This window comes from Pogonomyrmex barbatus, unplaced genomic scaffold (assembly GCF_055798465.1).
Source record: "Pogonomyrmex barbatus isolate J1 unplaced genomic scaffold, ASM5579846v1 scaffold2, whole genome shotgun sequence".
Taxonomy (NCBI): Eukaryota; Metazoa; Arthropoda; class Insecta; order Hymenoptera; family Formicidae; genus Pogonomyrmex; species Pogonomyrmex barbatus.
Window position 1 is genome coordinate 14,747,809 of NW_028297116.1, and position 22,374 is coordinate 14,770,182.

At 40.2% G+C, this 22,374-nt stretch overlaps 1 protein-coding gene across 9 annotated transcripts in view; it reads left to right on the forward strand.

The window, feature by feature from the left end:
* LOC105428644 (SAM-motif ubiquitously expressed punctatedly localized protein) overlaps positions 1-22,315 on the forward strand; it is a 218,295-nt gene extending 195,980 nt beyond the window's left edge. For all 9 annotated transcript variants that reach the window (XM_089077222.1, XM_089077221.1, XM_011641061.3 and 6 more), the window contains one exon: positions 18,233-22,315. In XM_089077222.1, coding sequence (XP_088933348.1) covers positions 18,233-18,541 — 309 coding nt within the window. In that variant the 3' untranslated portion in view covers positions 18,542-22,315. The remainder of the gene's footprint in view (positions 1-18,232) is intronic.
* Positions 22,316-22,374: the final 59 nt, after the last annotated feature.

Consider the following 22,374-nt stretch of genomic DNA (forward strand, 5'->3'; position numbering starts at 1 on the left):
AGAGAACGCGAGAGGAGGATAAGCTAAATATCCGAGAATTATATTTTATCACCAATAATGCGGTACTTAATTATTAGCACGATTGTTACTCTCCCATTATTATGATATAGGTTTTCATGCAAAGGAAATCATACGGCACTATTTAGGATCGATATTATATTACAAAGGTTATAATAATATTGTAAGAGACGTCTTTGTTAAGGTAAGCAGTGAGTAAACATGTGACGCGATAGAAAAGCTCGAGTTAATTATAGAAAATGATAATCAAAAAAAATTACTATCGTTCGTTATTGGAAGAGTACAAGAGAGTGAGTCGACACAGCACGAACATATGAAATATGAAAGAATTCATACAAATTATTAGAATACATGCTATTAGATATTAGACGATTAATTACAATTATATGTAAATAAAACTTACTTGTATGATAATCGATCTTATTGTAATTCTGTCGCCGTGTTTGTTTGACAAATCGCGACCGACTAGAAAATCTGAAAATGGGTTAGGCGGCGCGTTTTCCGCGCGTTGACGCAAGGTAAATGTCACGTCGCCGCGCGGAGTTCGCTTTCGTTGATTCTCACGCTTGCTAGAAGGCGAGCGAGCATCGTTGAAATGATTCGCGGGTCTCAACCTCAATCCCGAGTCATCGTTAAAATTGTAACCGTAAAAGCGAGAGCCGGAGGGGATCGGTACAGTTTACCGTGGATGTGCACTGTTCGAGAAATCGCAGAGGCCGCCGCTGCCGCCGTTGCCGCGTTCGTGTTGTCTGTTGCACAATACGGGTTCTCGTTTAGCCGCGTAATCGAAAATGTTGCTGCCCCCGCCACGTCGGTTGATCGTGGCCGATAATTAACTATAAATCGTCTGGACCCGGTCGATTCGATCGAGAGTTACTCCGGTCGGCGTTCCACGTTTTGCTCTGATTTTCAACGGGGCGATCGATGTTGCAATCCCATTCCTCGTTGCGATCCGTTCCTACCGTTGCCTATCCTCACCGAATTGTCATTAATTTGTCCAATCACATCAATTAAATGTTTTATTATTGATCTCGTTGTTGAAATTTCGTAATGTTAATGTCTTAACGTAATTTTGTCGGAGTTTTGTGATAGATGCGCGTTGAATAAAATAGTAATTTAAATAGGAAAGAATATATATATCGACATCGCATTTGTAAGCAATTATTTAAATACCATATAAGATGAGGTATATAATGAGATTTTAAATTGGACAGTTCTCGCATCTACGACACGAGACAAGCTCTGTGTAGTTGACGAGGACAGATGCAAGCGATATTCGATAAAAAACGCGTATACACGTCTTTAAATCGCTTCGCTTATTTTACTGCGGATTTTACTCGGGCGACGTTACTGTAAATTCAGAAAGGGCAGCGCACTCGAAATAATTACGGCCGATATATTTCGTCGAGGCAAGGTTTCCTTATCTTAATTACCCGTCGTGCCCTGTCGTGCCGTAAACGGTCCCGCTAACCCTCGCCTTGAGGTTTTGAGCCTGTTTGCATGGTTGTGCATGGTGCGCGCTGTAAATTCGTGGGGGCTCGCTTGCGTGCCCTTTACAGGCGCGCCGGGGCTCTTACGGGCCCGCGCGTCCGAGTTTTAACGTTCGCGGCACCGCCGCGGTCCGCGGACATGATTGCATTTGCATTATACATGCCGCGGCTCGCGTACACAGATTTATCTGACCCTGGGGTTTATTTATCTGGAGTTATGGCAAACACCACACCACTGACCGGCTCGAAGTCCAGCCAATAACGTATGGTAATGGACAGGCCCGATTGACTTTTTTTTCCTTTCCCTCACCCTTTCGCCTTTTTTCCGTCTCTCCCTCCCCCCCCCCTCTCTCTCTCTCTCTCTCTCTCTCTCTCTCTTTCGCTCGCAATCATCCAATGCTCTTATTGCTGCCGGAGATCGCGGCCTATCACAACACGAACGATCCGTGATCTCTCGACCCTTTATGTTCTCCAACTACTATCTTTCTTTAATCCGTGGTTTCGCCTCTTTTTTCTTTACCCACCGCTTTCCTCGACATTTCTGCACGCACGTGCGTGTGTTTACCATTCCCTCGAACTCTTTCGGAATGCCCTTCGATCAGAATTGATCGTCAATATCTCTCTAAACTGCAGATTCCGCGGCGAGATGCTTACCAATATCTAATGACGCATCTTTCGGAATAATAAATTGACATTGCCCTCCCTTTATTCCTATCGCGACGAGTCTTGTTTATTTTATAATTTGTTTTAATATCTTTTTTTGTTTCACAATTTCAAACTTCTCTTTCGTTGTTTACGCGAGGGAATTGAGTTGGATTGGAGGAGGTTACCGGAGGAGAGCAGAATCTCTTCACGAGAACACAACGTGAAACCGCGGACTTCACCTGCATTCCGCGGTTTAGGAATGTACGAACGATCGCGCCATAAACTGAGATAGCACTGAAAATGCCTCGCTTGAGTTTAAGCCACCAATGTCGGCTACCGCCGGATGATGCACAGGCGTAGAGAGATGCGTCTCGAAGTACCAGTAAAATTTATCCCGGTAAGATTTGTATTTATGGACTTCCAGCGAGAAGGTATGGCGTGTAAACGTGTACGACGGAGAATTGGTAAACCGAAGAGAAATTGGAAATGAAAATTTACAGAAATCGATATCGATCTCTCTCGTTGGTTGAGATCGGTAAACATGTCGAGTATATCATATCGACCCAGATGTAGAACGACATAACTGCGAATTATCAACCGTTTCTCGTTGACCGTTTCGTTTCGGTCTCGATCGGGCTTCCGATCCAGTCGTTCGCCGCGGTGATTGTTCGTACAATTATATACTGAGACTGAACGATTTACCGCTTTATCATTTTCTTGGCCTACCTTCCTGTATCGCGCGACCTCGTCGCGCGGAACGCGAGAGCGCGCCTTTCGTATCTTTGACGTTGCTGCCATTAACGGCGCGATGTCGCGCGTAGGCTTTATTATCCGCGAAATGACGATTCGCTTGGGAAAAGGGCAGCTGTCTCATTACCGTGACGTATTGTGGAAGACCCGATACTCGACGAGCAACCTATGGGCGCGTCATTGTCGTCTAATGAATCTTCTATACGGAACGCGATGATGAATCTCCTATACAAAATACATGATAATATCTTCGGTATCGATCGGCGCGCAAATAAGAATGATTTTACTCTGACAATCGCAACTAATAATAAATGTGTGTACTCGCTGTTTTACGTTATATAACGCGCTGTCATTTTCATTCGAGCCGCGGCTTAAAATCGTATATAACTAAGCATGAGAAAAGATGACGACGCGATTTCGCGCGACAAGCGGATAGGATGTTATCGATGCGAGATGGATCGGCTGTTCTCTCGTCGTTTGAAAGTCCTCTCATTATTAAGTGTCATTTGTTTCATTTCCAACCGCGAGGTGCACGTGGTAAAAACGCAGTACAATGCGGTATCACTTTCGAAAACACGGTACAACGCGGAAATAATGGACTTAAACGCTAACACCTCTCCGACGGCAGTGATGAATGCGGCGTGACTTCTCGCCGCGACTTCTCATACGGCCTCTGAGAGTCCGCGTTTGTTGTCGCGAAGGAGAGGAGAGGGAATGCTACGACAACGTTTCGCGACGGCGCAACCGGCGCTTTACACGAATTCGCGTGTAAAGCGTTTTGCAGGATCGGGGAATGGGACGGCTCTGTGCCGCCTAGCCGTGTAGCTCTGTGCAACGCTGGAGGCTGACGTAACGACCTGCTCCCACATATACGTTCATACGTCACGCGAGAGAGAGAGAGAGAGAGAGAGAGAGAGAGAGAGAGAGAGAGACTCGCGGCCGAGAAATGAATACATAAAACTCACCTTTCCAATCTCTCGCGCGCGAGTCGAGACACGCCGAGTCGAGTGCCGTGCCACCGAAGTGAGATATTAACTGTCCAATCGATATCGCGCTTCACGCTAGATCGAACGCGAATGCGGAGCGAACGCGGAGCGTTTCCTCATCGCGAACGAAACTTGCCGCTCGATCGGCCATCGAGAAGAGCTCGAGTTTTGCTCGTGATAGAGCACGGCTCGGGCAGATAGTTGAGATGCGTCTTTTCAACTCGAATCACATCTCTTTTTGAAAAAAATCTTATCGCAACGAAATATATATATATATCCTGTACGTTATTAAAAAAAAAAAAAAAAAAACAACAGTTTCAAAAATATCTAAAGTCGGAAGTTTCCAATTCTATTCGAAAATATCGCAACGAGAAAAATATTTAAATCTAAGTAAATTTTTTCCTGTATCTAGATATCACTACAGTTTGAATGAAGAAATGACAAATTAAATAGCCGGACAGTTTGTTTTACTAGAACGTGCTGTTTGCAACTGGAGTTTTCCTCTTTAATATATTTGAAATATCGCGACACCTGTTACAGAGATCGAACACACGATCGAATTTATATCAAACCTTTCACCTACACGCGCCCATGTCTACCTCCAGTGATATTCGTCTCGCTTCGTGACATTTCCCCTCGGCGTGGCGCCCGCAGCCACCCACGCCACGAAATGCTGCTCCCTGAAAAAGATTATGATCGATGCGGCTCGTTCTTCGTTTCAGTCGCGTTTCAGATCCTTATAAAGTCCTTACGGCGAGTACGAAAGCTCACGCTTGACGCCGGTGAATGCCTGTCAAAGGATGAAAGGAGTACCGGTACGCCTAATGTTACCGCACTCGCGACGTTAATGAAAGAATGGTATTTCTAGCCGGCTCGTCTTGTCTCTTTGTGAGGCAATTAGGAGCGTTATGCACCGCATACTTTCGCGGCTTATTCATAACGCAATTGCAATCAGTCACGAAGTTCTTGCGGTATTACCTTAAACGTTGCTCGAATGTAAACTTTAAGGGGGAAAAAAAAAAAAAAAAAAAAAAAAAAAAACAGAACTACAATCCCTTATCGACGCAAACAAAAAAAATGGTCTTTTTCTCTTTTAAGAAGCCAATTTGGTTGGATCTTAATGTATGATTATTAGACTAATCGAGCCTGATGTATGTGTATGCACGTCTACTTATTATAATTCACAACGGGAGAGCCGCTCCCTGTAGGAAGTACACGCGACTTAAAGAAAACGTGTGCTTGATGTCAGTGAATGCTTGTCACGGGATGAAAGGGATGAATACTAGTATTCCTATAAATCGCTATAGCTACAACGTTGGACGATAAGAATTTTACTTAGCCAGCTCTTTCCTTTCCACCGGATGTATCGGATAATATCGTATTAGAATCAATTTCACCATTCAACAAAAAATATACACGTGTCATAGATTAAAGTAAGATTCTGTTTTCAGTATTAGAACTGAAGTGATACATCGGAATGTTCAAGATAATCCGATCTATGTATTGAATTTGAGATACGTGATAGATATTATGATTTCTTGATATTGGATATGAAAATTTATTAAATGTTTAATAATATTAATTTATTTTGGCTATTACGTTGTTTATAATTGATTATAAATTATTTACGTGACGCTTTGATTTTAATGAATTAATGCAAGAATGCAAAAATGAATTTTTACATAACGATACATACCAAAAAAGATAGGTACATATGTTTTCCATTGTATCTAAATTGTATCAGTATTTAAAATTTATTGTTGTTGCTTTTCAATATATCGCATCTTCGTAAGAAAAATGACAAAAGTCAAAAAGATAAAACTATTAGGAAAGAAAAAAGAAAATTGCATATTTTAAATTAATTTTTAATTGTAAAATTAACTTTTAACTTATTATCCTTGAATCTGGCAGAATCAAGGGTAGGTAATAAGTTGATCTTAACGATTAATGGCATACTCACGCGAAGTATTTGAATTCAATTTGTGTCACTTTTCCTGATTGAAGGTCGATGTACTTAGAACACAATTCGCATATACAAAATTTGAAAAATTTCAACTTGTATTATTTTTCTTGTGAAAGCGAGATATACTAAATATATCTTCATAGCACACGTTTATCTGAGAAATAAATTTAATCCAGTCAGAAGGAGAGAGAGAGAGAGAGAGAGAGAGAGAGAGAGAGAGAGAGAGAGAGAGAGAGAGATTTCTCTTAAATTTCAAACTTCACTTTGGCTGTCGAGCTTCGGAACTCGATGCACAGACCATCGCATCTAAAGGGATCGGAATCAGCATATCAATATCTCGATACGTCGAGCGTAACCGCGAAAGAGGCAGTGCGAGCGATAAAAGGAGCGAAACGGCGCGACGGCTATCTCTCGCGACTCCTCCGCGCTTCGCCGAATATCTTAATTCCGGACGCGCGGAATGCCCGGACGTTGCGGCAGCTTCTTTAAAATGCTGTGCCGGTGCTTCGAGCGAGCGTTGGACATTTGCATAATCTTAACAGGCATTTGCGAGAGGTATGCGTCGGTTTTATACGAGCGATATGCCGATGGCACCGCGATAGCGCTCGAGCGAGTCGATCGGATATTGGAAGGGGGGAGGGGAGGGTGGGGGGAAGGATCATTCACTTACGCACCGTGGCAACCGATCGCGGGGACGACGAGAAATTTAATCGGAGCGATGAAATAATGATAACTCGCCGGTGTGGCGTAAGAGGAAAAAGCTGCACGGCGATATTCAGAAATGCTCTTTTCTCTTCTATGCTGCTACGACCCCTCGCATTTCGTAGTTATTACGTATCGTATTACGCGTAATGAGCATGTGCCCTACAGCTGTAATAAGACGTCGCTGTTTTCATTTTTAACATCGTCTTTGAAGTATTTTATTTGACGTTCCTTGTTTATTGGTCGTTTGCAATTTTTATGAATTAACGAACGACAGTTATATAGTCACGATTAGATTGTAAATTAGCACTTAGTACGATAATCAGCATTGAGAGAATTGATGCAAATTGATTTACACAATTTTCGTATCTAAACTGTTACAAAGATTAACCTCGGAGACGATTTTAATTCTTAATTTTGCAAATCCAATCTATTATTTATTTTGATATTCTTTCATGGGCTTACCACCTATCTGATATTCCTTCAGTGGTTATCACTAAATTTCTTATGTTTGCTGAGAGACTTAGATTTATGAGATCGTCATGCTGTAATGTTCATTTCTATCAATAATACCTTTAGTCTCATTTAATCAACTTTAATTTACTTTTTATCTTTTTAATTTTTAGAACTGAAAATGGTAGAAAGTAAGCTAGAGATTAAAATTAATCTACACTGATAAAAACGAACGTAAGACAGTGTCAGTCTAAGATTGTCCCGTTTGTTCACTGATTGTGGGAGGCGCGCGATGAAAAGAGAAATTTTTTTTTTAATCGCGCGAATACTCTCGCGTTTCTCGAAGTTTTACGCGTTTGACCTTTGCAAAAATCCGCCATTATCTTCTTCGTGGCGCGACTCATCATCCCGCGGACCGTCGAATGGAATACCGCACGGCGGGGCGAGAAAACGCGCGCGTTTCTTCTGGTGGCGAACAGCATGTAAGACGTGACAGTGTCTTATATCGAGGCCGTGATCCCCCGCTGGTAATCGCGGTGTTTTCCCCTGTGCACGACGGTTGCCATTTGCTGCGAATGGCAGCGGCGGACCCGCCGAAGCCGAGCGAGGACACTGAGAACGTTGTGGGGGAGGGGGGGGGTCTTTACTGTATTCCTACCCTTTAGCCCTTTCGTACCCTTGTCTCGGTATGCCTACGAGAGAGTAGATTTCCTGTAGATATTCCTTCTCTCAACCACTGTGGAGATCCACTGTAGGCGCGCCCACCTTTGTGTGTGTGTGTGTGTGTGTGTGTGTGTGTGTGTGTGTGTGTGTGTGTGTGTGGTGTGTGTGTGTGTGTGTGTGTGTGTGTGTGTGTGTGTGTGTGTGTGTAATAATGCGGGAAATGTTATGATATTTTGTAAACGTAATACATAATGAACAATAAATGTATGTTTACAAAACTTTAGTGCTGTAAAATCGTTGTATCTGGATGAGTTTATTAAAATCTCTATCATTTATTGTGATTTCTATCATTTATGAGTTTATGAGTTATCTAAATCTCTATCTCATTATTTACAAAGGAATTCCAGCTAAACCTGAAATATTCTAAACAGTAGCTATTTATCCGATACAATTATGATAAAAATTAATAACGGATAATCGATCGATTATACCGTTTTAACAGTTTTATGTCTGAGTAATTACTCGTAACTCTCAAAATCGTGTTTTTTTTTTTCCTAAAATTAAAATGCTGATGTCCGATCAAGATCTTTGATCAAGATTTAAATACAAGACAAATCTGTCGAGGAAAGAGAAATGGCTTACCAACATGCTATGCGAGATACGTTTATAAATAAGACATCGAGACACTCATTTATCTCTTGTACGCATATAAATTGTATAATAATAGCGTAAGTTTTGTCTCACTTAAACGTGAAAAATATGTGTATACAAAATTAAGAGATTTGGCTAATAGATGGGATGTATTTGTCAACGAATCACTGTTTCTTAAAAATCCTATTTATCTTATAATGCCGATGAAATATTATTTTGAATCAAATTTTATTGCTACTACTTGCGAAGTGATATTCGTTAAGATACTAATTTATGTCAACGTAATAAAAAAAATGAGCATTCAAATTTTATTATTCTGCGTCATTCTTTGATCATATGATTTATTTTGCTACTGAAAATGAGAGTCGAACATCAGCATAAAAAGGCATATTTTACGTTAGTCGCTAATCAATTTGTTGTAATTGTTGTAATTTATAAATTTTAAATATTAAAAAATTGGAAGTATAATTTTTTGTTAAAATGATTAGATATCACATTAATTTAGTTTATGATAAAAGATAAAATATTGCTTTTTTTATTAATCAATAAAATCATATTTTTATTAATCAATAAAATCATGTTTTTACTTCAATATTTTTTATATTTAATATGTTTACAATATAGATTAATTGAATTTGAATTGAAATTAATTAAATTAATTAAAGATTAATCGCAATACGCAATTCTCATATTTAAATACAAGATTTATTTTTTTTATATTTTTGATTCGTTTTTTTATCTTTTTACTTTTTAATAATACAAAAATGTATTTAGTAAAGTAAAAAATGGCAAATAAATTTATCGATTTTCCAGCGAACAGCAATGTCTGACACATCTATTGATATCCATTTTTTTCATTTTGGCTGCTTACAAGCGGAAGTAAGAGGAGGCCTTTCGTATATCTTCGATATTAATTGCAAGCGTGCCGAATCAGATGGATTTATCGACGCCGCTTTATCGCGGGCGGTGCGCTAATAGCAAGTTATCTCTTAAGAGACAGAGTACGCCGCGGACAGGAATTTATCAGAAGTGTAGCCAATAACAGAAAGCGGTAGAATATGGAGAATGTACGGAGGCGGCAATTTGTACGCAGTCAATAATAACATATAATCATCAACGTGATCTTTTCCTCGAATGCGAACTCGCTTCGTCGGGAATGAAATCCAGCATACAGTGTAAAGACGAAGTGGAAAAAAAAAAAAGAACCAGAAGACTAACCGATCTTTTTTTCCAAATGGTAATATTCAAATTCACAGAGCATGATGTCAAACATTTTAATATAATTCTGTGTTTCTTTATTCTATAATAATGTTATTATAATATTCGTTACTTATATAATAGAACGAATTGTAGAATAACAAGCTGTTTTGCGTTTTTGTCTTTTAGTATTATACACAATCACACTCGTTAAACAAAATTTAAAAGTTTAATGAGCACACTAAAAATTTAATTGAGTCTGTTGCGAATATCAAGTAGTATAGACCATTTTACGGCGAGGCGATAAGTTAGAAATTGGAAGCTCTTCATTGGTAGATTGCTTTTTTCTTCGTTTCCTTTGAAAGAGTCTTTACGAAAGAGAATAACCGTAATCGTTTTTGTTTAGAAATAAATAAATGTTATTTTGATCGTAAGTTGTACAATGCGTGATAATAAATCAAAAATAATATACGCCATCAATTTCGAGAATTGCGGCTCATACAATTCTAGAAAACCATCTTCTTGACTGATCGACCGTGCGACTTTTTATCGTTGTATGTGCGTGAACGCACACGCACGTACACGCGTATATATCCGCCCGACCCTGAACTTTCTAAGCTAATTTGAATTCTTGACTGGTGCCTACAGGTGTGCTCGAATCTTTCGTAACGACCTCGCCTCGTTGCTTCCGGTGAAAACTCGCGATTCGCACGCGACTCGAGAAAGTCGGATCTATCTATTGTGAGGCGGAAAATCGCACAATGGACTAGATAATATTTCTAAAATATGAGATTTTTCCAGAATCTTGTTCTTTACAATACCGAGTGGCGTGATGTTGTTGGTCTCTTTTGCAACACTACTCGAGGTGCACCACTCGATGAGTATTTTGGAGCAGCCTGACACGTCTTACACGTTCCGAGAAATCCGCAAGACGGCCCACGCGAACGGAATAAATTTCTGTCGAAGCAAACCCGATCGCGAGCGAAACAATCGGAGAAAGTAATCGCGCACAGTTGCAAAAAAAAGTACACGCGAAAGGTCGGCTCGATAACGAGATCTGATATCTTGATATTAGAGTAGTTCGGTCGCGTGGAGTTTCTTGATACCACCACACACTTTCTCCGCAAATGACAATCGTTAAATCACTTGTAGTCATATTTATACAATGACGAGATATGGCCAATAAATATATTTTTTTACGTTTGGTCAACTCGCATTGCATCCTATTTGTATTGCAGCGTAACTAATCACAAAGACAATTATGATTCATATGAATTTTTACTACGATCAAATTGTACGATCAGAAAACTAAAATAAAATAAATGAAAATTATCAAATGTTATGTTACAATTATGGAGATTGAGTCGTCGCCGGATCATTATCCACGATTGCAAGATCTTGCGTTTCAACGCAACTCTAAACACATTGCTTATGCTCGTGTTGAATTTCCTTAATCGCTTTTTCCGCGCGGTCAATGCGCCAAGTAGGATGGCGCCGCCTCGGATCGTCCTCGTTATCCTCCCCCCTCTCTCTCTCTCTCTCTCTCTCCCCCTCCTCTTAATTTTCAGCGCGGAAACATCGTAACTCGTATCGGGGCGAAACTGGCTCTGGGCCGTTCTGTTCCAGCTCGCTTCAGTTCGCTTGTTCCCTGGGATTTGCGGGCCATCGGAACGGAGAATTCCGTCGGAGAAGGGGGAAAGGGGGGGTAAAGCATAAAGATGAGCATCGCGGCCGTGAACGTGGCTTCATTACCGGGAAACCTGTTAGTTATGCTAATATCGCCTTACAAACCCTTCATCATCGCTGATGAGCAATTAATACGCCTGCCTGGTCCCCTTGGCCGGCAGTGCTAATGCGCTCTGAAATCTGTCTCTCAATTACACGGGGATGGTTTTACCCGCGAAACCGAGCAGCCGATCAAGATTGACGATCGAGATCCATTTTTCCTCATCTTCCGTCTTCTTTTTTTTTTTTTTTCCTTTTATCGCTTTTATGCGCTTCTGATACGCTCAACGACGATGAAACAATGTTCGACATTTATGTCTTTAATAATACGTTTTATGAATTTCCATGCAATCAAGGGACAGGATGTGGATACATTTATGATAAATGCGATCAAGTATCGAATGCCACGAACGATAGCGATAGCAATGAGGAGAAAATTCGCTCAAGAAACACAAGACGCCGATGTACGAGGTCATGCAATAAAGTGGGTGTGGTTGGCGTTATTGCACAAGTTCCTCGATACGGTAAAGAGAGGAGAAAAGGGCACACTTGGGAAGCAATAGCCAGGAGCAAACGAGTGAATTTAAGAGAAGGACGATCAGCCGCGAGGAGCTTTAGCAATTTAGCAAGAATCGCTAGGCGATCCATCGGTACACACATCCCATCGGGATGTGGATGCTGAAAAAAAAAAAAAATATTGTTTTTTTTTTCGGGTTGAAGGCAGGAACGGCGAAGAGACCGTGATCAGCGACGGAATCAGAACGAATGGAAGGCGCGACATAAGTACGTGGCACGTCCGCAGAAGCGAAAAAGGAAGGAAGAAAATGCTGGAGCAGAGAACGAGGACATGCGATGGTTGGAAGGAGCTGTGCAACGGGGGGATGTTGATCTGGTTAGGCCGGTACCAGCGAACGCGCCGGTCGTCGGTTAGGCTGACGTCGGTCGCCGTCGGCACGCCGATCGGCCTGGCGTGGCCTGGCCGCGCCGGCGAGAGCGGCGCGCGACGACCTCGACAGGGCGTGGCGGGTCACCGCACAGTGGCGCAGAATGTCGGACGGGTTTCCTCCGGATGCTCGGCGCTCGACTTTCAAAGACTTTATTATTCTTCATGTACAATTAACAGTAGTGTAGCAGTCAGTTTTTCACGTCACAAGAAATATTTTTTAGCTTCATTGATGAATTGCCTTTTGTGTGTTTTAAATTGTCGTCGGACAAAACACATGTCGACTTTATTTGTTACCTCTTTACCTATTAAATTGTAATTATAGAGGTTTACAGGGAAGGCTGAGGAAGGCTTTGTAAAGTCGAGATGTTTCCATGAATATTAAACTTGTCACTTTTTTTATATGTTATACTGTTATTAATTTAACATTCTACTTGTATACTTGTATCTAATTGAACATTCCTTTTCTTGATTTATTGCTTAGTAAACTCGAGCTAGATTGTTTATCATTTATTAATATATAAATTAAGTTGAAGGAAGGTTGAAAAATACATTTATGGAATCTTTGCCAATTATATTTCCATCGCGATTTTTAATGACAGACATAAGCGAATTGTGTGTAATCTACTGTAATAATATATCAGTCAATCCGTGTTCATCACGGGAGACAAATGTTCACGCTTATCGATCGATTACGCTGTGTCGGCGACGCGGTTCTTATGTGCACACCTTGTTGATACACCGGCGGCATCGTCCTTTCTCATGGAACAATTCCGCCCGAGGTTGCACGAGGTGGAACGAAAACACGCGCGTGGAATTTCTAGCGCGAGCCCGCCGACGCAAATTCCCAACCTCGGGTCGTCCCCGTGCAGAATTCAGCGCGCGATCGCAGACGCGCTCTGTCCTTCGCACGTGCGCCACTCTTCCACATAAGGGATCGTAGGGTCGCATAAACAGCAGTCCAGGAGTCTCCCCCGATAGCGATCAAATGTTGCAGTGCGCCTTCGCGCTTATTAGTTAACACTTCAGTCCCGACTCGGCGCGATCTTTGAGCATCAAGCTTGCGTTCCATTCGGCAGTGAGTTGTGATGTTGTATGTCGGTGATGCATAGGTGAGGTACACGTGTAACGTAAAATCCACCGCGTTAAAAGAATAATAATAGGTTAGAACTGAAAAACACAATACGATAAACACGATACGATATTTAATTTTCAGAATCGTACAAAGGGAGGCGATGAGTAGGCTGGAACAATCGTAGCTATCAATTTCATTGCTAATCGCTAGCTGAGCTTCTACTCAGTTGGAAGAAGCATTCTTTTGATAAAGTTTTATTTTCAAAAAATTTAAATTATTATTTATAATTGAGAATAAAAGACTAGGTGCAAATTGATTCTTATGGGGAGTCCTGAAAAAAAAAAAATATATATATATATATATATACATTTAAAGAAGTTACGATAATTGGGAAAGACGTGACATAAAATCATCCACAGATGCTACTTACACATGCGACAGAACCGTTCGAAGCTATTCTAAAATGTCGCTTATATATACGTGCCATTTTGTAGCACGACAGGTGTAATAATGACTGAGACAGAAGTAGCTTTGAAACGAACGCGACTTTTACGGCAGAGAACTGTTAGAAGCTTGTCTCGGAGCGATGTTGCGCGACCCGCGATGACTTAACGTCGTTGAGAATAACTAAAAAAAAAAAAAAAAACATTTTATGTACCATAAATACTGATACCATGATACTACCGACAGATGACTTTTAGAGAATTTAAAGTTTTTCTTTCATTCGCAAATAATAGCGCAAAAGCGTCGTGACAATTTATTTATGCATGATTCATGTAATGTATACTGCGCTAATACTGACTTATGCCAGTCTAATCAACAAAATTGAAAACTATGGAACTTAATACATATCAAAAGCTAATATCTAGTATTCTTCAGTTATTATAATTTCATTACTCGCTTTCAAACTATAAATGATTTCTCTTTGACCAGTTGATTGAAAATCAACCAAGATTAAAATTTTTAATTACTATAGTCGTATAATAAATTAGTATAATACATATAACTCGCTATAATTATTTAAAATTAGGTTTAATTGAGAAGGTCTGATATCAGTGCACTAGTAATTTTTGCATTGCCTTCCGCACCTGCGCCTCAGGTGCAAAAAGCCCGTCGACCGATCGGCTGAGCGATCAAGAACGAATTCTTCGGGCTCATTGCGTGTAGTTTAACGTGACGTGGTTCCGATCGAATGATCTTGTAAGATTGTAACCGCGAGATTCCTCGGGTCGAAGATTCGAGCTTGGCAAGAAAGGAGCCGTTATTTTTCGAGGATTCTTCATCTTTTCCCAGGTCACGGTCGAATGCAACCTCGCGGATATTCTCGGCGAGTTTCTTTACCTCCAGATGAACTGGCATTGTTCATGACGAATTTATGTCATTTACCGCCGACGGCATGTCTTACGAGGCTTCCTGCTGCGTGGCGGCATTTAAATTAATACGTAAAGTTAAAGACCGAAGTAATTAAGAAAGTAAATCGCTGTATGTTCGTAGAATACTAAACAGCATTGCAATTTCCAGTGCGGTGTATCTACGTAAATGAATTTTATTTTGTATTATGGATATCGTAGACTCATAAACCGCGGATTTCAACGGAGGGGGCGCGAGTCGCACAATAAATATCGCAAATCGCAACGCGCATTTATATCGTTATACGCGAGCGTTTCTATGTTTGCCAATTTAAATTCCGCTTAGCGCGCCTCTTGGCCCGCGGGCATATCTGATAAGGCCCACGCGCATAATTTAAGAAGAGGGCAGCCGTTCCCCCTCCCCCTCCCCCTCCCCCCCGCGTTCACGAGACGCAGAATGTGACGCGAGAATAATTTAATAACACATGCTTCCGAGCCGGGGCGCGTCTTCGCGAGCCCTCTCGTCGTACTTACGGCGTACGACGAATGCGCGAGGGGGGGGGGGGGGGCGGGAGGCCTAACATCGTGTTTGTGGAAGGTATAATTGATGCAGGACCAGCCGGGAGATTGCGTTTGCCCTTAAGAGTTTGGAACTGGGTGGAGAAAATATAGGTTGTCTTCGTTACTCGGCCTTTGGTGCGCGCCCGGTCGCCCGCGGTGCAACACGAGGATGATATATTCGCTGCAACTGCGCAGCTGCGCCGCGCCACGCCATACCGCGTCGGTCGTTTCATGAGATTTCGTAACTGCCCGCTTCGTACTACCTTGCGAAAACAATGGAGACGTCCTCCTCGTCAAGCTGTAGAAAAACATATTTTTATAACGTCTTTTGCAACGCGTACCGTACGCGTACGGGTTCATCAGTCACTCAACTTCCCTTCTTTGAAGGACCAATAACGCACGTCGAATAACATATTTAAAGGCACTATATTTTCCCAACGTTTAACTTGATTGGGAGAAAAGGATTTATAATGTGAATTTATAAATAAGAAAATTTCGCAGTAATTTCGAATTACCGTTACGTAAGATTACGTGAATTGGAAGCACTTGACGCGTAACGTGATGAAATTGCTCTGTCTCTTAATAACTACAGTCTCGAGTAATGTTTAGGAAGGAAGACTTGAGACTTTTTGCGTCGGACAAAGCGGGGCCGTATGTAGCTCAGTTTCACAGCGGGGAACAGTTTTCTTGCGCGTCGTGTGAACGACTTAACTAATTAGCGTTTTGCGCGAAGCGCGACCGTGAAGAGGCGGTTTTTTTTTCGCGTGTAGCTCACTCCGTTACCGTTAGAACCGCGAATGCATCGAGAATGCACCGAACAGTGTGGAGCCTATTAACCGTAATCAATGACTGTGCATTTTACTGTCGGCGATTATGCGAGCCTCATTGTTACCGCGAGATCCTCGGGCTCGCGCCTAGCAGTATGGATTCCCTGTTGCGATGAATCTTGATATTTCTTCACGCGACGCGTACGCAGATAAATCGTAGATTAGAAGTCGATCGGCGAAACGGTCAGCAAGTACCTACATTCAGTCCAGCGGCATGAATGCAACACCTGCTGGATTCCAAGTTCACAATGTCATTGCCAATTGAATGATGTTGAGCAGAAATAAGTCAATTATGAAATTGAAAGAAACAACTGATTGCATTTTCTATGACTATAGTTATATCATAAAAAATTAAAAATTTATATATATATATATATATATATATATATATATATATATTATAAACTTGATTTACTCAGCTTGTTGATATTCGACGATCTAATTCATTTTGCCAGCGTTGAGTAAATTAATATTATTTTTTAAATTACGTTGAAGTTAATGACTTGTAAAAGTAATTTAGTTACGTTAAAAATAAATTGATTTACTAAATTACTTAAATTAAAAGTTAATTTTAAAAAACTTTATCTTTATATTAAATTAAAATGTAATTTTTTAAAATTAAAATATTTTAGATAACAAAACAGAATAGAATATAGGTCATATCAAATAAATTTAACACTTTATTTGTAAATTAAGTTTATATGAAATACCAAAAATATTGTTTTTTTTTTATAATTTTTTCTTTTAAATAGGTAAATTTTTAACTTAGAAGAAAGTTAATAAGTTAAAGTTTATGTGTTTTAAAATAAAAAAATAATTAGTTGAAGTAAATTAATTTATTTAAAATTAACTAAGTTAAGTTAAAAGTTATTAACGTAACTTTTTAACTTTTTTAGTTTAATTTTTAACTTTTTAACTAATTATTATCCAACTCTGATTTTTGCATATTGTTTAGATTAATTTGAAAAATTTAAGGGATAAATTTCTCATTTAAAACAATATTAGTATTAGTTTAGTTCAATATTATTAGAATCGATAGTTGAGACGCTACAAATGTATAATACAGAGAAAAAGAGAAGAAGCGCTTTTTTTCGGAGACAAATAGCTCTCGCACCTCTGAAAACCGGCCAATTAGACGCTAACCTCCGTGAGCGGAAAGAGAAAGAAAGAAAGAAAGAAGGAAAGAAAGAAAGAAAGAAAGAAAGAAAGAAAGAGAGATCTGAATGTGCCCAGCGGCATGAATGCACGGCCTCGATCTCCATGTCGATCCCGATCCCCTCCTTCGGCGAGGAAGCTCGGCATGCGCGAGGGAAGGAGACCGGTCTGCCGTTGCGTGCGCGGCTCGCATTACGGCGCTGAATATTTCATTCATAAGCGGGCCGAGCAATTACCGTATTCCACGAACGTGTGGTGCGCGCAAGAGACGTCCGCGATCGCGCTTACGTACACGCGCTTACGTACCGCGCGCACCCCCCGCGCATCCCCCGCGCGCGCGCGCTCGTAGCAGCTACAATTACGCGAGGCGCGGCCCCCGGCGCGGTGAATGAAACGCACTCTCTTTTTTCATCTCTCTCTCTCTCTCTCTCTCTCTCTCTCTCTCTCTCTCTCTCTCTCTCTCTCTCTCTCTCTCTTTTTCCTCCCTTTGCCCCCTTCCGCTTCGCATCCGCTTCTGCGTTCGTTTTCCTTCGCTCCTTTTCTCCCTCTCTTCTTCGATCTCCTCTCCGCAGGTAGATCGATATCGACTTTTTGCGGAATCATCAACGGAAATATAGCGACTCTCCTTTCCGCCGCGAAATGTCTCGCGTGTGATGGGGCGAATTCGCGGATTTCCGCGCGACAGCGAGGTCGCGATTGCCGCGAGGTTCGCAACCACGAACCTCGGTCGCGATTCCAGCCGGTCGGAGGTCGACGGTGCACGGCGTACGTGCTCCGCTCCTCCGCACGTGAAGGTATGCGTCGGAGAGATTGAGGAATATACGAAAGAATAGCGTTAATAACGAACGAACGATCCGCAATCGGAATTTAAATGCCACGAATTCCAATAATAACACCCATGTCGCTATTATCTCTTTGCTCTTGATATATCTAACGGAAATCATCGATATATTCGAGGATAAAGCATTCGACAATTTTTCTGCGCTCTTAGAATAATCTTGGGGACCAACGAAAATTCTTTCTCTCTCTAGGTAATAACACACCGCTAATAACACGCCGCTGCATTTTTGTATTTGCAGAATTTCCGAGAGCACCGTATAGACGGCGCGGCGCTCCCACTACTCTCGGAAAATCATCTGACGGGCACGATGGGCATGAAGCTCGGTCCAGCCTTGAAGCTGCGCGTGATGTTGGCTCGGAAACTCGGTGCCTGCACGGTATGTCTGCACTGTGCCCACTGTCACCAAACGCCGCTACCGGCGTTGAACGCGGCGGCCGCGGCCGCGGCGGTGACGCAACAGCAGCAGCAGCAGCAACAGCAGCAGCAACAGCAGCAACCGCAACAACAACAGACACCGGGTCGCCGACCCAGCAGCACCGGGAACTGACAAACAATGGCGGAGACTCCCCTATTGGGGTCCGAGATAGCAATGGCCAGCGTGACCTCGGCATCGCCGTCTCCGGACCCGAACCGGGCCCTCAGGATAGAACGGCGCGTACCCCGTCCGGTACGCAAGCCGGAAGTCGTCTTCAAAAAGCCGATCAAGCAATGACACACGAACGATGTGTGCAATCGAAAGAAGACGATTTCGTATATCAGGAAGCACGGAGACTCCGCCTATTGTCAGTAATTAAATACCCGGAAGGACTTTTAGAGATAGAAACTCAGACTGTGAGTTTTAGAATTGAGACTAGACTAGAGAAAATAAAAAAGAGAAAAGAGGGGGGGGGGAGACAGGAAGACTTTGGTTAATGCTATAGCGCAATGGAATATACAGAGCATTTGAATGTTCGAGATTAAAGATGTTTTTGAACGTTTCGTCGTTTATCAGGATAAGTTAAAGCCTAAACCGTAGAGACCTGAAGGATTATAGTTTAATGAAACTGTAAAAGCTTTGTAATGATAAATTACTAGAACTTAAACGCAGCCTGGCGAAGATATGTTAATTAATTGTTCGATAATTCTGAAAGTAGAAGAGTTGAGACGAATTTAACTTTGGCTATTCCCTAAACGAGTAATATTAGATATACAGAGAAATATTTTTGAAAATTCTATATGTATAGGAACGATAGAAACTGTTGACTAATTAATGAGAAAAGATGATTGAAGAGATTTATCTGAATCACAACATAGTTTACATAAAAATAGATATCTATGTATCTACCGTACGACAATTGAAGTTAGCAAAATAATAATTATATTTCTGAATTCAAATATATTTGAAGATATATTTAATCAGGAAAGCTATACTCCGAAGAACTTATTGAATATAGTGAACTATATTTCAGTGGATATATACAGGATAATTTGACAAACAAATTTTTATTTGTATCTAGATTATAATAAATTCAAGAGAAGTCATAATTATGACTATAAAGTAAATATTTATTTTCTGATACTAATTTGATACTTAAATAATAAAAGCTGTAAAAATAACATTCACACATAAATAAAAATACAATGACATAATTTTATGTCGATATTTGTAAAAATAGATAATTTTAAAACTTATGTGATCTCTATCATATGGATTCAGTACTTAAATAGTATATTTTATACTATGAGCAATAAGAAATTTAAGAATGCTTGCATGCGCGCATGCGTAACGTGTCATGTTTGCATCGCGTAATATAGAATTATCTTTTCGATCTTGTCTTGCGATGACAAATATATAAAAATATATTTTCGTTTAAAAATTATCTGTTTAAATATTTTATCAAATTAAACTTTTACGAGCCAAGTTTGTAAATAAACGGATTTTATTTAATACATACTGTTTATTTTTTCTATTAACATATTTGAAAAGTTTTGGAAAATTTAAAATAAATTAATAAGCAGGACATTTAATTTTGTTATCGAAAAATGCATCAAGATACTCTCAAGATTTTATTTAATTTCATTAAATTGAAATTTATGCATTTGATGCTTTCCTTCGAAGTATGAGAAGCGAAACAAAATTTTATTTAATAATTAATCAAACGAGTGCCTATCATTCTAAAGTCTTCCAAGGCATCGAGATGTTCGGATTAATTTCCGATGTGCGATGGGACATTACATATTACTGTCGATTACTTGAGATCATCTTGGTCGTCGATCAATAACTTTCTCGACTGGCCGAAGTCGTATCTCTGTGTGACGTATCGAAAAATTGACAAAACGAAAAAAATCACTAACGTGATGTCGAAAAGAGAAAGAGGGAATAAAAGAGGAGAAATGAGTGAAAAATATGCGTATATGTACATAATGTCGGAAACGAATGCAATTGCGAATGACGTGCGAGTGTGTGTGATGCGAATGTAAGTATATAGATATATTAAAAGAATACGATTTATATATACATAATCAGCGAGAAGAATTATGTGCAATAACAATAAATATACGTTTCGACGCGATAACTTTTAACTACCGTAGGAGATACGTATTTGCTCAAATCGTTGTTTCTTTTATATATTTTAACGAAGTTTTTTATATGAATGAGAATTATTACGATTAAATATACTAAATTATATTTTTGCTAATGTTCTATGTGCAAGAATAAAATCTACGTGCGAGCACACACATACACGAAAGTACACACACACACACACACACACACAGCCACAGAATACAACGACACGCGCGATACACGGACAACGACAGTTTTGCGCGCGACGGACCCGTGTAGCTCTTAAGGAATTGTACATTAGCGCCCGTTCTACTTTAATCCCCTTTAATCTCCGGAGGTTCACGCAACGTCAAACGTTTATTTATTTAGAGATGTAGTGCCCGTTTTGCCTTATTGTATTCACGTAACGATTAAGACGTAAACGGTAGTAGGGCGAACTGCTAAATTGCGCTTACGCTTACATACCAATCACGCGGGAGTGAGTGTACGTGGAGAACAAAGTGGAAAATCGGTTTCATAAGACGAGCAGTATTTTTAGATTTACACACACACACACGTACACGTTACATTAGTCTGAATTTATTATGTCAGACCATATAAATTTATGACACATTTATGTACACATATACACATAACACGTGTACATGGCTAAACAGCATGTTTTTATACGTGCGTCCGCGCTCCCGAGTTTGTAAATATTTCGTCGAGAACAAAGAGAAAATGGGACAAAAAGTCTTAGAAATGGTTCGAAATTTATCCAATCTGTATTCCATTTCGTCCAGTGAACGCGCGAGCAGAAATGGCGGTGAAAGAAGGAAATTCCTTCTTTCCTTATTTCCTGTTGCCGATCACATAAAAATCCGTTACTAACCGCAATACAGAATTACCAATGGTAATTAGACACTGTAATCATATGCGATATTACACTTGCTTCTACCGTGTTACGCAGAGGTTTTGTGTTTACATGCCTATTATTTGTAATTAGAAATACGACATTCGACATACATATGTACATATGATTACGTAAAAAAATGCTTTTTTCAGTTCGATATGTCTAATATGCGCGATACTCTCATTTGACAAATTTTTTTATCTCATATAAACGGACGTCGTCTTTTGTCGTATGACAAACTCGGGCGCGCTAACACTAATCAAGTTAGCGGCTTTTACTTAAACAAGACCATTGTACATAACGCTTAAGCATTTATTTATGTTGTGCTTCTACAAATGCCCCGTAGTATTTTATTTAGTATTTTAGTCGCGAGACCTTACTCTGTTAACTACGTAACTACGAGCGTTACGTACTAATTATTTGATGCATGTCCGTTTAACGAGAGAAAAAAAAGAAAACGGACGGAAGAAACGAGATAGAGCGGTAAATATGGTGACAGATTCTTTCAGCGAAGGATAACTTAATCGCACATATATGAATTAGCTAGAGAAGAGAGAGAGAGAGAGAGAGAGAGAGAGAGAGAGAGAGAGAGAGAGAGAGAGAGAGAAGTGGTGAAACCGATGATAAGGCAATTTTTTGTGATATTTCAAGATTTTCTATCCATCCTTCGGTATATCTCACTTCCTCTAAATCGATCGAATTACAATAGGCATCCACCTCATCTCATCCGATCTCCCTTCGACTCTTTTTGTTTTTCCATCGCGAGTCTGTCGTGTATTATCCTTACGATTAACTGTCATATCATGTATAGTAGAAATTAATGGTGAAAAGAGGAAAAACAGTACATTGTTTCTGTTAAAATAAACATTGTTGAAAAATAACAAGTGTATTCCATTTAATTTTACCGACTGTTATATTCTCACACAAATATTTATAGAATATT